The sequence below is a fragment of the Gorilla gorilla genome, chromosome 13 (assembly GCF_029281585.2).
Source record: "Gorilla gorilla gorilla isolate KB3781 chromosome 13, NHGRI_mGorGor1-v2.1_pri, whole genome shotgun sequence".
NCBI classification, from domain to species: domain Eukaryota; kingdom Metazoa; phylum Chordata; class Mammalia; order Primates; family Hominidae; genus Gorilla; species Gorilla gorilla.
In genome coordinates, this window is record NC_073237.2 from 84,628,505 (window position 1) to 84,642,098 (window position 13,594).

Genomic DNA, 13,594 nt, shown 5'->3' on the forward strand with positions numbered 1-13,594 from the left:
CGGAGTGTGGCTGTGGAGGGGGTGTGACTGTGGAGGGTGCTGAGTGGCTGTGGTGGGTGCTGGGGGTGTGGCTGTGGTAGGGGAGGTGTGGCTATTGGATAGTCACAGCTGTGGTGGGTGCAGGGGGCAAGGCTGTGGTGTAGGAAGTGTAGTGTGGCTATTGAATGGGGTGTATAGCAGTGGTGAATACAGGAGGCATGGCCTTGGTGGGTACAGGAGGCATGGCTATAACACAGGAGGCATGGCCTTGGTGGGTGCAGGAAGCATAGCTGTGATGCACAAGAAGCATGGCCTTGGTGAGTGTTGGAGTATGTTCTCTAAAGACACTGTGAACACTATTAGCCCATACGGAACCACTGCTCCTGGAGAAATACAGGGTTAGCTTCCACACCTCTGATCACTACATTTTTGTCATCCAACCAATACATATTTTTGTTTTATGTGTTTTTATCTACAGACACCTTGTTTAATATATGTTTCTTACCAATAGTTAACTGTATGTATTATTCTTTATAATAAAACTCAAGCTGGGAAGAGTTTTGCATTTTCCTGACCTTGGGTAATGTGACTAAAAATTTATTTGGCTGTCAGCCTCACAACAATGCTGTCCACTAAACTTTTTTTTTTTTTAGATGGAGTCTCACTCTTGTCGCTCAGGCTGGGGTGCAGTGGTGCAATCTTGGCTCACTGCAACCTCCACCTCCCGGGTTCAAGAGATTCTCCTGCCTCAGCCTCTTGAGTAGCTGAGATTACGCGCACCACCACGCCTGGCTAATTTTTGTATTTTTAGTAGAGATGAGGTTTCACCATGTTGATCAGGCTGGTTGCGAACTCCTGACGTCGTGATCCGCCTGCCTCGGCCTCCCAAAGTGCTGGGATTACAGGCGAGCCACCGCGCCTGGCCAGTCCACCAAACTTTTAATGTCATCTCATGAATCCACAAATTTCACTGGTTTTTTTTCTTCTTGTTGTTTTTCCATAACTTTACCAGGTACTATAGATGTTACTTGGGCACTTTTCAGAGTGGCCTCACATCTGTGTCAATGACTTTCCTCTTCCTCCTTCTGGATGTAACATATTGTTGACTCATTGCTGTTGAACTTACTGTCAACAGCACTGTAACTCATGCCTGAGCCAAGCTTGTCTAACACGTATATTTTCTCTGTAAAGCACATCACAGCCTTTCTGCACTTAGGAACACTAGACAGCACTTCAGCAGTACACTTGGGGGCCATTTTAAACAATTAAATCACTGATAGGCTCCGCTCCACTCAGGGCGGCCCCAGACACGGGTTTCCCATGGCAGCACCACGGCACGCCCGGCGCACCTGCTGCCCCGAACCCCTGGCTCCAGGGGGCAATGAGGGGGCAGTGGAAGGGGCACTACTCCTCGGGCATTGCCTAGAGAAGCGAGACCGTCCCTCCCTCCCGCTGGCCCTCCTTCTCTCCCGCCCGGGGCCCGCGCAATTCTCCGCCAGAGGGACAGTCAGCCTCATATGTTAAGACCTCTGATCACTAGATCCCCTGCATCTCCACTGAACAACCAAGGCACCCCTACTCCGGCACAACTCACAAAATCCAATGCGCATGTCCACACTGATGTGGGCAGCCACATGTACACCAGCAGCCTGGCCACCCTCACCAAATACCCTGTATCCAGAATCAGAAGACTTTGTGATGGTACAGAGCCCATAGTTTTGGACAGTCTCAAACAGCACTATTTCACTGACAGAGATGGACAGATGTTCAGATATATCTTGAATTTTCTACGAACATCCAAACTCCTCATTCTTGATGATTTCAAGGACTACACTTCGTTATATGAAGAGGCAAAATATTTTCAGCTTCAGCTCATGTTGTTGGAGATGGAAAGATGGAAGCAGGATAGAGAAACTGGTCGCTTTTCAAGGCCCTGTGAGTGCCTTGTTGTTTGTGTGGCCCCAGACCTCAGAGAAAGGATCACGCTAAGTGGTGACAAATCCTTGGTAGAAGAAGTGTTTCCAGAGATCGGCGATGTGATGTGCAACTTTGTCAGTGCAGGCTGGAATCACGACTCCACGCACGTCGTCAGGTTTCCACTAAGTGGCTACTGTCACCTCAACTCAGTCCAGGTCCTCGAGAGGTTGCAGCAAAGAGGATTTGAAATCGTGGGCTCCTGTAGGGGAGGAGTGGGCTCGTCCTAGTTCAGCAAATACGTCCTTCATAGGGAACTGAGGCGGATGCCCTCCTGTACCCTCCATCATCTGGATAAAGCAAGAGCCTCTGGACTAAACGGACATATTTCTTATGCAAAAAGGAAAACACAACTAATAAACAAATAATAAAAAAGGGACATTTGTGTGCAGTTGGGACAGCAAACCAAGTCCTGGACCTAAAATTGAATAAAAGATGCATTTATATGCAATAGAGACCACACCTGTATTCATATGGGAATAATTGGAATAGTGATATCCTCAAGGTGAAGAAAAAAAAAATATATATATATATGTCAAAAGGTAGGAAATGCAAAAAAGAAAAAAAAAAAAGGTGACAGCCGCAGTTGGTGCTGTGATGGCCATGAAATATCCTGGGCCCCCCGAGGCCTCTGACCAATAAACAAGCCATGAATGGTGAGGACAGTTTCCTCACAGTTTCCATTGCCAACAGCCATCCATTCTTTCTTTTTCCTTTGTCTTTCTTTTTCCTTTTTTAAAAAACAAAACAAAAACAAGCCCAGGCGTGGTGGCTCACGCCTGTAATCCCAGCACTCTGAGAGGCCGAGGCAGGCGGATCACCTGAGGTCGGGAGTTCGAGACCAGCCTGACCAACATGGAGAAACCCCGTCTCTACTAAAACAAATACAAAATTAGCCAGGTGTGGTGGCACATGCCTGTAATTCCAGCTACTTGGGAGGCTGAGGCAGGAGAATTGCTTGAACCCGGGAGGCGGAGGTTGTGGTGGGCTGAGATTGTGCCATTGCACTCCAGTCGGGGCAAGGAGAGCGAAACTCTGTCTCAAAAAAAAAGCACCTTGAATCAAGTTTCTTTGTATATGGAGGTTCCACGTCTCTCTTTAGGCAGGGACCAGGCAGGACTTCAGAAAAACCCTCATGAGCACATTGCATTTGAAAGATGTTAGACATGAAATGCTAAATGTAGTTTGTACAGAAGTCACACCTTTTTGTCCACCTCACAGATGTGAACTTTATTATTCCTTGTTAGAATTGCTCCAGTTCAAGTCTGCTGCTTTCCTGCAATTTTTCAAATTTTATATTGTATTAAATACAATAAAGTCTGTTTAAAAAATGTCTGTGTGAAACACACGTGTGGGGGTCAGGCTGGATTAAAATGAAATTTTTCTTTAAAAAAAAATCACTGACAAAAAGCACAAAAATGCCAAAAATGTGATACTAAATAGACAGTGATAACGACAAGGTAACAGTATGACAGCTGAAACAAGAGGCAGCGCATTGCCTTGTTTGACCTCAGCTAAGAACTGTGCCTGGAGAAACACATTTTTCACTGCTCGGGGCATGCTTGTGAATGACTGAGGAGGCGTGACAATGATTGATTTGGGGGTTACAAATTTCAGCGAGCAGGCAAATTTGGAAGTTTGGAACTGCAAATAATGAGAGTATCTCATGAAGCCACTAGAGGATGTCTTTTTGCCCAAAAAGAGAATTCAGCCAAAAAGAAGAAATTTTGCGATATAGAATACAGAAGATTCAACCCAGGAAGGATTGAAGTGGGTGGGAAAGGCATCTTCAGAAAGAGGAAAGTGATAAAATACCTGATGAACCTGATTATACTGAGAAGAGACTTAGATAACTGGTGGAAAATTGTGCTTGGATTAACGACGATTATATATATTTTTAAAACCAAGTTAATAAACAATAGGCTGGGCATGGTGGCTCATGCCTATAATCCCAGCACTTTGGGAGGCCAAGGTGGGTGGATCACCTGAGGTCTGGAGTTTGAGACCAGCCTGACCAACACGGTAAAATCCCATCTCTACTAAAAATACAAAATTAGCTGGCTGTGGTGGCACATGTTTGTAATCCCAGCTACTCAGGAGGCTGAGGCAGGAGAATTGATTGAACCCGGCAGGCAGAGGTTGTGGTGAGCCAAGATGGCGCCACTGCACTCCAGCCTGGGCAATAAGAGTGAAACTCTGTCTCAACAAAAAAAAAAAAAAAGAAAAGAAAAAAGCAATAAAATGAACACTATCTCTAGGGAAAACAAAAAGTTGGGGTAGAAAAGGAAAAGCCAACATAGGCTTTTGCAAAAATCTCAGTGACAGCAGATATGTCTATCACTGTCATAATGTGAGTAGTGAGCACTGTTCTACCAACACCAGGATGCGACCGTCTTGACAGCACAGGGAGGGGAGTGGGAAGCATGGAATTCTGTGGTGGGGCTGGGGAGCCAATAGAGGGTCTGCAAGTCCAAAATTTCAAGATGGGACAACATAAGCATGTTGTTTGCAGATACAGCAGGTAAATTCCCCCCAAGAAAAAGCATTCTGGGTTGGGGAAAAGCTGGGGTGGGGTGTAGGGCACAGGGTGTAAGAAAATGCTGTATTTTTCTATAAGCATTCTTAGAATATCTCCTGATACATGTATATAATAACTTTCATAAAAATAAAAATTAGGGGAAGAAGATGGGTTTTGAGTGACGGAAGAAAAATTGAAGTATCCAGATGACGTGGTAGTCAGGGCTGTTAACAATGTCCTTGGAAAATTCCAGGCTTAGAGCCAATAAACACAAAGCCCAGAATGGGGCTCAGGCAGATTGCCCAGGCGGCTACAGAGCAGCATTCAGGGTCAGTGGGCCACCATGCCTTTCTGACACCCTGTATGTGGAGCTGCTGGAGCGACAGCTTTGGACCCAAGTGATGGACGCTCTGAAGAGAAAACAAAACATTCCTGGGTGGGGAAGGAGAATCAAAGTATAAGCCCAAGAACTCCCTACTTTTAGAGTAGACCCCAAGCCAGGGTCCAAGCCCCCTGGATAAGGAGAGGAGTGGGAAATCAAACTCAGAAGGCAACCCCTGCTCCCATGCCAGAGGACCACACAGTCTTTTCCACTCCCAGGTTCACCAGTGTAGGGTTTCTTCCATGACAATTGGCATCGGACCACCAGGAGTTTCCCCTTGGGCTGAGGAAACCCAGTGTTTAATACAGACCCTCAACTACACACAGGAACAGAAAACCTGGAATCAATCATTTGAGGAAACAGAAGTGGCCCCAAAGAAAACAAAACTAGTAGGGCAAAGAGGAAAGGATTTTCATCATAAGTATAATGAATATCCTGAGAATCGTTTAAGTAGATACTGCATTTTTTAAGTGTTATGAAAAAAATTAACTTATTGAAAATGTTAATGAATGGAAAGTCTTTTTTTTTTTTTTTTTTTTTTTAATGTTTTAGATGAAGTCTCACTCTGTAGCCCAGACTGGAGTGCAGTGGCATGATCTTGGCTCACTGCAACCTCCGCCTCCCAGGTTACAAGCAATTCTCCTGCCTCAGCCTCCTGAGTAGCTGGGATTACAGGAACACACCACCATGCCCAGCTAATTTTTGTATTTTCAGTAGAGACAAGGTTTCACCATGTTGGCCAGGCTGGTCTTGAACTCCTGACCTCAGGTGATCCACCCACCTCAGCTTCCCAAAGTGCTGGGATTACAGGCGTGAGCCACCGCACCTGGCCACAGATGGAAAGTGTTGACTGTGAGTTGTCCAGCTTCTTGGCAAGCTGAACAAAGAATTAAACAAAACACACAAAACAGCAAAAGAAGAAAGAAGCAATGAAAGTGCAGATTTACTGAAGTGAAAGTATGCTCCAGAGAGTGGGAGCAGGCTGGAGCAAGTGGCTTAAGAGCCCAGATTACAATGTTCTTTAGGGTTTCTATTAAGCTAAAAGAATTTGGTAACACCCCCTAGGTGCCCTTTAGAGGCCTCTAATTGATTACACACTTTGAAGGATTGGCCCACAGTCAATCAAAGGCTGAAGTGGAGACCTCGCCTGTGACCAATCAGGCTGAAGTGAAGAGTTGGCCTGTAGCCAGTCAGAGGCTGAAGTGGAGACTTCTGTCTGGTTATCACAGGAGTGAGGGTCTGGCCTGTAGGCTGCTTAACCTTGCCTAGAACTGCATCTGCTGTCCTTTTGCTTACGCCTTAACCCTTGGTTACCCCAACTCCCTATTCTTCCACCTCAAAAATTACAATGATTGCCAAAATGAAAATAGGCCAGTAAATGAGGCCAGTAGATGTACAATAGCAAAGTGGACACAGCTGAAGATAAGATTTGTAAACTAAAAGATTAAGAAATTATCCCAGAATGCAATACAAACAAATATAAGAGACAGGGGAGATAGATCCACAAATTCCAGTGGCCATCTAATAGGAATTCTAGAAGGAAAACATAACCTTCATAATTTGGGCAAGGAGGGAGTACTTTCTAAGAATGTTACAAAATCCAAAATAAAAGATTGTCAAATGTGACATTATAAAAGTCAAAATGTTGGTACTGCAGAAAAGAAATGAGCAAAACTAAAACATAAGTGACAGTCTTGGAGAAAATATTTGCATCATTCATAACATGTGAAAACTTAACGTCAAAAATACAGAGAATTTCTGCAAATTTGCTAAAAAAGAGGGAAGGAGTAGAAAAATGCACAAAGAAAATGATGTGAGAGAACAAGGAAAGGATACTGACTGGCTGGGTTTTGATGGAGGTCAGTGGCTGGGCCCAAGGTGTAGGTTCCTCCATGAGGGGCAGGGTCTGGTGTGGTGTGAATCTCCCACTGGTGCTGAAGGAGGGAGCACCAGCCTGTCCAGTGGTGGGCAGAGAGGAAGAGAGAGGGGCCAGGCTTGAAAGCAATGAGCAGTCAGACCCCAAAAATGGCTTTATTATAGTTCTAATGCCAGAAATTTAATTTTTTCTCAAACCTCAAAATAATCTCTCAGAAAAGTAAATAAATGACATAATTGGGATGTTTTGAAAATCATTTTCAAAAGCCACCATAAAGCAGTAGTAAATACTTTCCAGAACAAAAGGCAGCCAATGCGGATAATTATTAGGAGCTCAACCATCATTATCTCGCACCCCAGAACAGCCAGCCTTCCAGCCTTTAGTGTGCTTACTAACTGGAGTCTGACAGAAGCCCCAAAGACAAAGACATAGCCTTTAGTAAAAAATAAGAAAGACCTTTGAATTTATGAGTCCATGTGCCATAAGAACATCCAGAATGTTCTGACAGAGGCTTCAAACTCCTGCTGCCATCGTCACAGTCTATTCTTGGGGGTTACGTTCTAATTTAGTAACTGGGGAAACATCTCCCCGCCTGGCTGCCACTCAGAGAGCTGGGTTTAGACTCATCATTCCTTTCTTTGACATTAAAAAAGGGTCATCATTTATTTAAGAAGTTTTATTTCAGACTTTTGTGTATGGCAGAGTAAAGGTGTTTCTGCACCCATATCCCCTTGATAATTAATGATGAGCTAGCAGAATGGGAGAGAAAAGGAGAAGGAGACAGAAACACAGACTTTTTAAATGAAGCTAAGAGATACCTGTTCATTGCACATGAACATTTGAGGACTGGGGACTGCCTTAGCAGAATGTGTAGAATGAAAACTAGATGGCTACCAAGGACTGATTCATCCTACAGAACTTGGAAAAGCTCAGGGATTGAAGTCATGGGTACCTTGAAGGCAGACATAAGGCGTGGACCAGAACATGATGGGAAAGATAAAAGTCTGCATAAAAACAACTAGGAACCCTGGACCAGCAGCTGGCTACACATAGATGAATGAGCCGAGGCTGGCTGACACCAGCCAAAGTGCACAGCAGAGCCTATCCTAAATTGCTGACCCACAGGATGGTAAGCTAACTAAGTTGTGTTTTCTTTATTTTTATTTATTATGTTTTTGTTTTTGTTTTTGTTTTTTTGAGATGGAGTTTTGCTCTTGTCGCCCAGGCTGAAGTGCAATGGCATGAGCTCGGTTCACTGCAATCTCCACTTCCTAGGTTCAAGCGGTTCTCCTGCCTCAGTCTCCTGAGTAGCTGGGATTATAGGAACCCACCACCATGCCTGACTAATTTTTTGTATTTTTAGTAGAGGCAGGGTTTCACCACGTTGGCCAGGCTGGTCTCGAACTCCTGACCTCAGGTTATCCACCCACCTCGGCCTCCCAAAGTGCTGGGATTACAGGCGTGAGCCACTGCGCCCAGCCTCCCTCTCCAGACTCTTTATTTCCCCTCTGCCACCTGGATACCAGGAGAATCGCTTGAACCCAGGACGTGGAGGTTGCAGTGAGCCAAGATCACGCCACTGCACTCCAGCCTGCATGACAGAGTGAGACTCTGAAAGAAGGAAAGGGGAGGGAAGGAAAGGGGAGGGAAGGGGAGGGGAGGGAAGGGAAGGGGAGGGGAGGGAGGGAGGGAGGGGAGGTGAGGGGAAACTGTTGGAAGCTATTAATTGTAATAGTAGAACACACTATTAAAGCTATGAATATGAAAAAAAGTTTTGAATTGTTTTGTATGTTCTCTAACTGATCTATTTCTTTGGATAATCTAGTAATTTCTTCCAGATGTCTTTTAGTAACAACTTGTTGGCACTGGCAAGCAAAAGTGATAGCCATTTCTTGTTGTACTTCATGGCTGCAGTTTGCATTCCTGAAGCTAGCAATTATCTGAAGTTTTTCAGAAGCATAGTTCACAAACTGTTGTTTAAAGCCTCTTTCCTTGGCACAAGTGGTCCAGGACAGCCTTCCATAAAGATACCAAACTCCATACATACATAATGAAACAAATACGAATTGCCAGCCTATAGTTTTCCAAATTACTCCTCCAATAGTGATGTCCATAGAAGTCCTAGATGTAAGAGAAACTAATCCTGTTATTAAGGTAACCATGAGTTCTTTGTGTGATGCATTATCTGGTGTTGCTGGGTTGATAGAAGCAGTGGGAGTACAGGCTAAAGAGCTAGGGAAAGTTAGGCTCTGACAATCCTAGGAGCACCCTCTGAGCATTTGTAGGGCCCAGGAATCAATGCACAAGTGAAGACCAGCCCAGGGAAAAATGGAATACAATAAATACCCTCTTGAAAATCTGGTCATAACTTGTGGCAATATAGGTCATGACTGAGATCAAATTTCTTGCAAGGGATTAGTGTATGCAGTTTATTCTATATATCAGCTGAAAGTAATGGTTTCAAATTTTTAATAATTTCTTGCTTGGATTAAACATTGAGGCATTGTCTTAATTGGTGCATCAGTCAGCCATATTTCTTCTGATACCGTCTTCTAAGTGCTAATTTAAGTCACCTTTACATACTTTCAATACACGTGGAGTAGGATGAAACTGAATAAAATTCATCAACCAAAACAGACAGTCAACAAATTTCATCTGTCTTTGCACGTGAAACCTTGTTTGCCACTTCCTTGGTAACCTCCCTGATTTTTTTATTTTTTATTTTTTATTTTTCTTGAGATGGAGTCTCACTCTGTTGCCCAGGCTGGAGTGCAGTGGTGCGATCTTGGCTCACTGCAGCCTTCCCTTCCCAGGTTCAAGCAATTACCTGCCTCAGCCTCCCAAGTAGCTGGGATTACAGGCACCCGCCACCACGCCAGAGTAATTTCTGTCTTTTTAGTAGAGACGGGGTTTCACCATGTTGGCCAGGCTGGTCTTGAACTCCTGACCTCGTGATCCACCTGCCTCAGCCTCCCAAAGTGCTGGGATTACAGGCGTGAGCCACTGCACCCGGCCTTCCTGATTTTTTTCTTAACATCTAGTGTTAAAAGGTTCATCTGGTTTGGGATAAAGCTCAGTCTGTTAATTTGTTCTTCCCGCTCTTTCTTTGAATAAACTCTTCTCTGTTGCTGCTGCGTTTATTGAATCCATTGTGTTTTTCACAATATCTAGTATTGGCTTAGCTCCGATAGTGTGCTGTTTCAACCCTGTTTTCACTGCTGATTGTGAGATACACTCCTTAAAGATTTGTTAAAATTCTGAAACTCCTGTAATCTTGCCTGAAATCGTTTACCAAGTACTTCACTGCCTTCTGGCATCCCCTGTGGTTTGTGCTGTCTAGCACTAAGAACTTCCTTTGCTGAAATGAAGAATATATGATTCTGTGCTTCTAAAGGATCCACAACTTTAACCTCCTCCACAAAGAAATGCAAGCATCTTTCCATGTGCTGTCTACATACATCTTCCATATATTCTGGCTCTGATGAAGCGACATCCCAGTGATTATTCAGAATTAAATTATTAGGCTTGGAAAGCTGCTCATTTACCTTGTGAAAAAAATGCTTTTCTGTGTTCATTAGTGTTGATTCAGAGTTTACAAACAAAATGATGACATAAGCATCTAAGCAACACTCATCAATCCAGGTATCCAGCTCTGTAGTGACATCTGCGCCTGGACTGTCTACTAAAACCAGCTCACCTTTCAAGAGGACACACTTTGTCTTTGGCCAAAACACATGTATAAGACAGCCAGCTTCCAAGCCTTTGTCCATATGAAGGGCATAGGACAGCTGATGAACTGTGTTTATTTACACTGTTTTTTCATCTTATCCTTTTGTCATAAGATAGGTTTTATCTCCATTGGTCTCTTAAACACTTTGGAAGCAATTGGTTGTATGATCAATCCCACTAAAGAGAGCTTTATCCCACAACATTGCATTGATAACAGAGCTTGTCCTGCCAGAAAATGCCACCTTCATTTGTCTCCAAGATAGCACCTTACCAATGATAGAAAGCTTGTTTTTATATTCTTACATTTCTACTTGATTATCCTCAGTAGCTCAGTCAAGTTCTAGATTCTTATATGTTGCTATTATTATTCCACCCTGATTGGATCTTCAGATCTTGAGCTGAGAAGGGAGATTCACATACTTCAACAATATGTGATCCTCAGTAACAAACTCCAGTAACTGGTCAAAGATTTCAGTAATTGCCTTCTTATCCAGCACAAAGTGTTTCAGTGGAGAAGCCCCCAAGCTGCCCCATCTTTCCAAGAGATCGCTCTGTTAATTTTTTTTAAATCTTTTTTTATCTTGGTATTTCATTTTAGATAGCATCTAATGCTGTCTTTTAGGTCACTGATACTTCTAAAATTTCTGATCTGCTGTAATTCTCATCTAATATGTTTTTCAACTCCGTTTTTGAAGTTTTCATCTCTAGAAGTTTGATTTGGATCTTCTATGTCACTACGTAGCATTTTTAATCTTTTCTCTATCTTCTTAAACATATGAAATTTGATCAGAATAACTTTTAAAAGTCCTTGCCTATTCTGTCATCTGTGTCATTTTGGAGCTGGTTTTGATTCACTGATTTTTCTTCTCATTATGGGCTGTGTTTTCTTGCTTCTAGGAATGTCTGGCAATTATTCTTTGAATGGTAGATATTGATGATTTATTTCATTGGTTGTTGACTATTTTGGTACTCCTATAAATATTTCTGGGCTCTGTTCTGAGATGTAGTTAAGGTACTTTGAAACAGTTTGATCATTTCTCGGCTTGCTTTTAAGATTTGTCCATTAGAAGCAGATCTGAATTTATTCTAGGATTAATTTTTTTCCACTACAGTGGCAAGGCGGTTCTTAGTACATTAACTGATGCTCTCTGAATGACAAGGTTTTCCATTCTGGTTTTTCGGAACAGGTGCTATTTTTGGCCTTGTGTGTACTTTGAAGCACTGTTCTCTTCAACCTTTTGGATCATTCTTCCCCCATCCTCAAAGCGTTTCTTCACACATATGTACTGATCAGTGCTCTGCTCAAGATCCCATGGGAACTCTCTGCAGGTCTCCAGGGTTCTTCCTCTGTGCCGCTCTCTCCTCTTCAGAACTCTTGCTCTCTTGGCTTCCCCAATTCCCAGTTCTGTCTCAACTCAGAAAGACCACCATGTTCCGCCTGGTTGCCCCTCCCTGCGCCATGGCCTGAAAGCTTTCTCAGAGCCATAAGATGGGCAATCTTAGGGTTCACTTTGACGCAGGGCAGCTGAGCCCCCAAATTGGAGTCTTAGCCCAGGAAAGTTCTTAGCTTTACCCAGGAAGGAATTCAAGAGTGAGCCAGGGGTATTAGACAGCAATCTTTTATTGAACCAGAACTGTCCTCACGGAGCAGGGCTAACTCATAGGCAGTGCCCCAAAGCATTTCTTGTGGGCTGTTGGTTACCTGTGTTTCTACCTACTTTTACCCAGTTTTAATTACATGCAAAATTAAGGGGTGAATTAATGCAAATTAAGGGGCAGGTCATTCAGAACATTCTAGAAGAGAGGGGGCAACTTCCTGGTCATTGCCACAGAAAGAGGTGGTAACTTCTGGTCATTGCCATGACATTTGTAAACTGTCTTGGTGCTGATGAGAGTATCTTATGCTAATGAGCATTGGGAGCAACTAGAAGCTGCCTTTGAGCCACCTGCTGGTTTTTGCCAGTTTCTTCACTGCGTCCCGTTTTGACCAGATCCTGGCTTGGTCAGCAGGGTTGTGACTGGAAAGCAAATCCTGCCAGCCTCCTTCCTCAACTGCACGTTTCTCATGCTTCTTAGATATCACTGTCTTTGGTGCCTGATGTCCATGCAATGTTGTTCTTTCATGTATTTATTTTGGTTGTTTCAAGCAGGAGATTGTTACTCCATTTCAACCAAATTTAAAGCCCTTTAAAATCTCTTCCATTTTACACTGTCTTCTCCATTTGCAGAGGCATCAGATAAAATTCCTTTGACTTTTTGCAGTCTTTCTTTGAATAGTAAACCTAAAAATAGACTTATTTTTGGATATTTAAAATATTTCTCTAGTTATTATAGTGCAAGTTCGTTTTTATATTTCAATATCAGGCTTTCATTTTAATAGCAATATTATTTTCTACCTTATACTTACTCATATTACAACTTCTCTCAAAATGCTCTGTGAAGCCATTTCTAAAGTTGAATCAGGAAATTATCTAGCAAAGGCCAGGAATTAGGATTATGGCTTTATTACAATAATAGAGTGTCACTACCATACTTCTTTATAAGGCAAAAATGTTATCCATATTGTGAATGAAATTTCCATAGTAGTGTCTTCAAAAAGTAATGTACTTTAGTATTTTTTTAATATACAGAATAAATATTTTTTTAAAGTATCAGTGTTTTCCAGGTTTCCTTGAAGTCTTAACAAATATAAGAACATTTCCCATTATTCTACCTGTGTACTTATATTCCCACTATTTTCCTCCATTATAGAAATGGCATACTGTCTTTAAGTGTTCTCTTTTTTCTTTCATTATTAAAATAGTAAAAATGATATTTAAAGATTTCCATGACTGAGCCTCTACTGACTGTTTCACACTTTCTGCTCCACCCACATGGAGGATTCTAAGGCCCCCTCACGGGCCATACTTAACTGTGTCCACCTCCATGTTCTCTGTTATCCTCCTGAGATGAACCTCCTGCCCCTTTCCAATGTGTGCCATCCGATCTCACCCTTCCGTAAGGAGCCAGCCCCAGCACCAAATCCAGGAAGCCTTTTCAAGATTTCCCTCCACCTCAACTCAACTCTCCCTCTTGGAAATTCCACTGAATTTTGTTTAAACTTGATTTTAACTTTGTTTTAGAGTCTTTTGTTTAT

At 42.8% G+C, this 13,594-nt stretch overlaps 1 protein-coding gene and 1 pseudogene across 1 annotated transcript; one reads left to right on the forward strand and one right to left on the reverse strand.

Annotated features, from left to right (window-relative positions):
- The first annotated feature begins 1,496 nt into the window (after nucleotides 1-1,496).
- LOC101153641 (BTB/POZ domain-containing protein KCTD1-like) lies at nucleotides 1,497-2,323 on the forward strand. The gene has a single exon (XM_055350908.2). The coding sequence runs from the start codon at nucleotides 1,497-1,499 to the stop codon at nucleotides 2,181-2,183; it is 687 nt and encodes a 228-aa protein (XP_055206883.2). The 3' UTR covers nucleotides 2,184-2,323.
- Nucleotides 2,324-4,322: 1,999 nt separating this feature from the next.
- LOC101153991 (mitofusin-1-like) lies at nucleotides 4,323-13,385 on the reverse strand (annotated as a pseudogene).
- Nucleotides 13,386-13,594: the final 209 nt, after the last annotated feature.

Coding starts and splice junctions, on each gene's coding strand:
- LOC101153641 (XM_055350908.2), top strand. CDS start 1,497: ATGTTAAGACCTCTGATCACTAGATCCCCTGCATCTCCACTGAACAAC.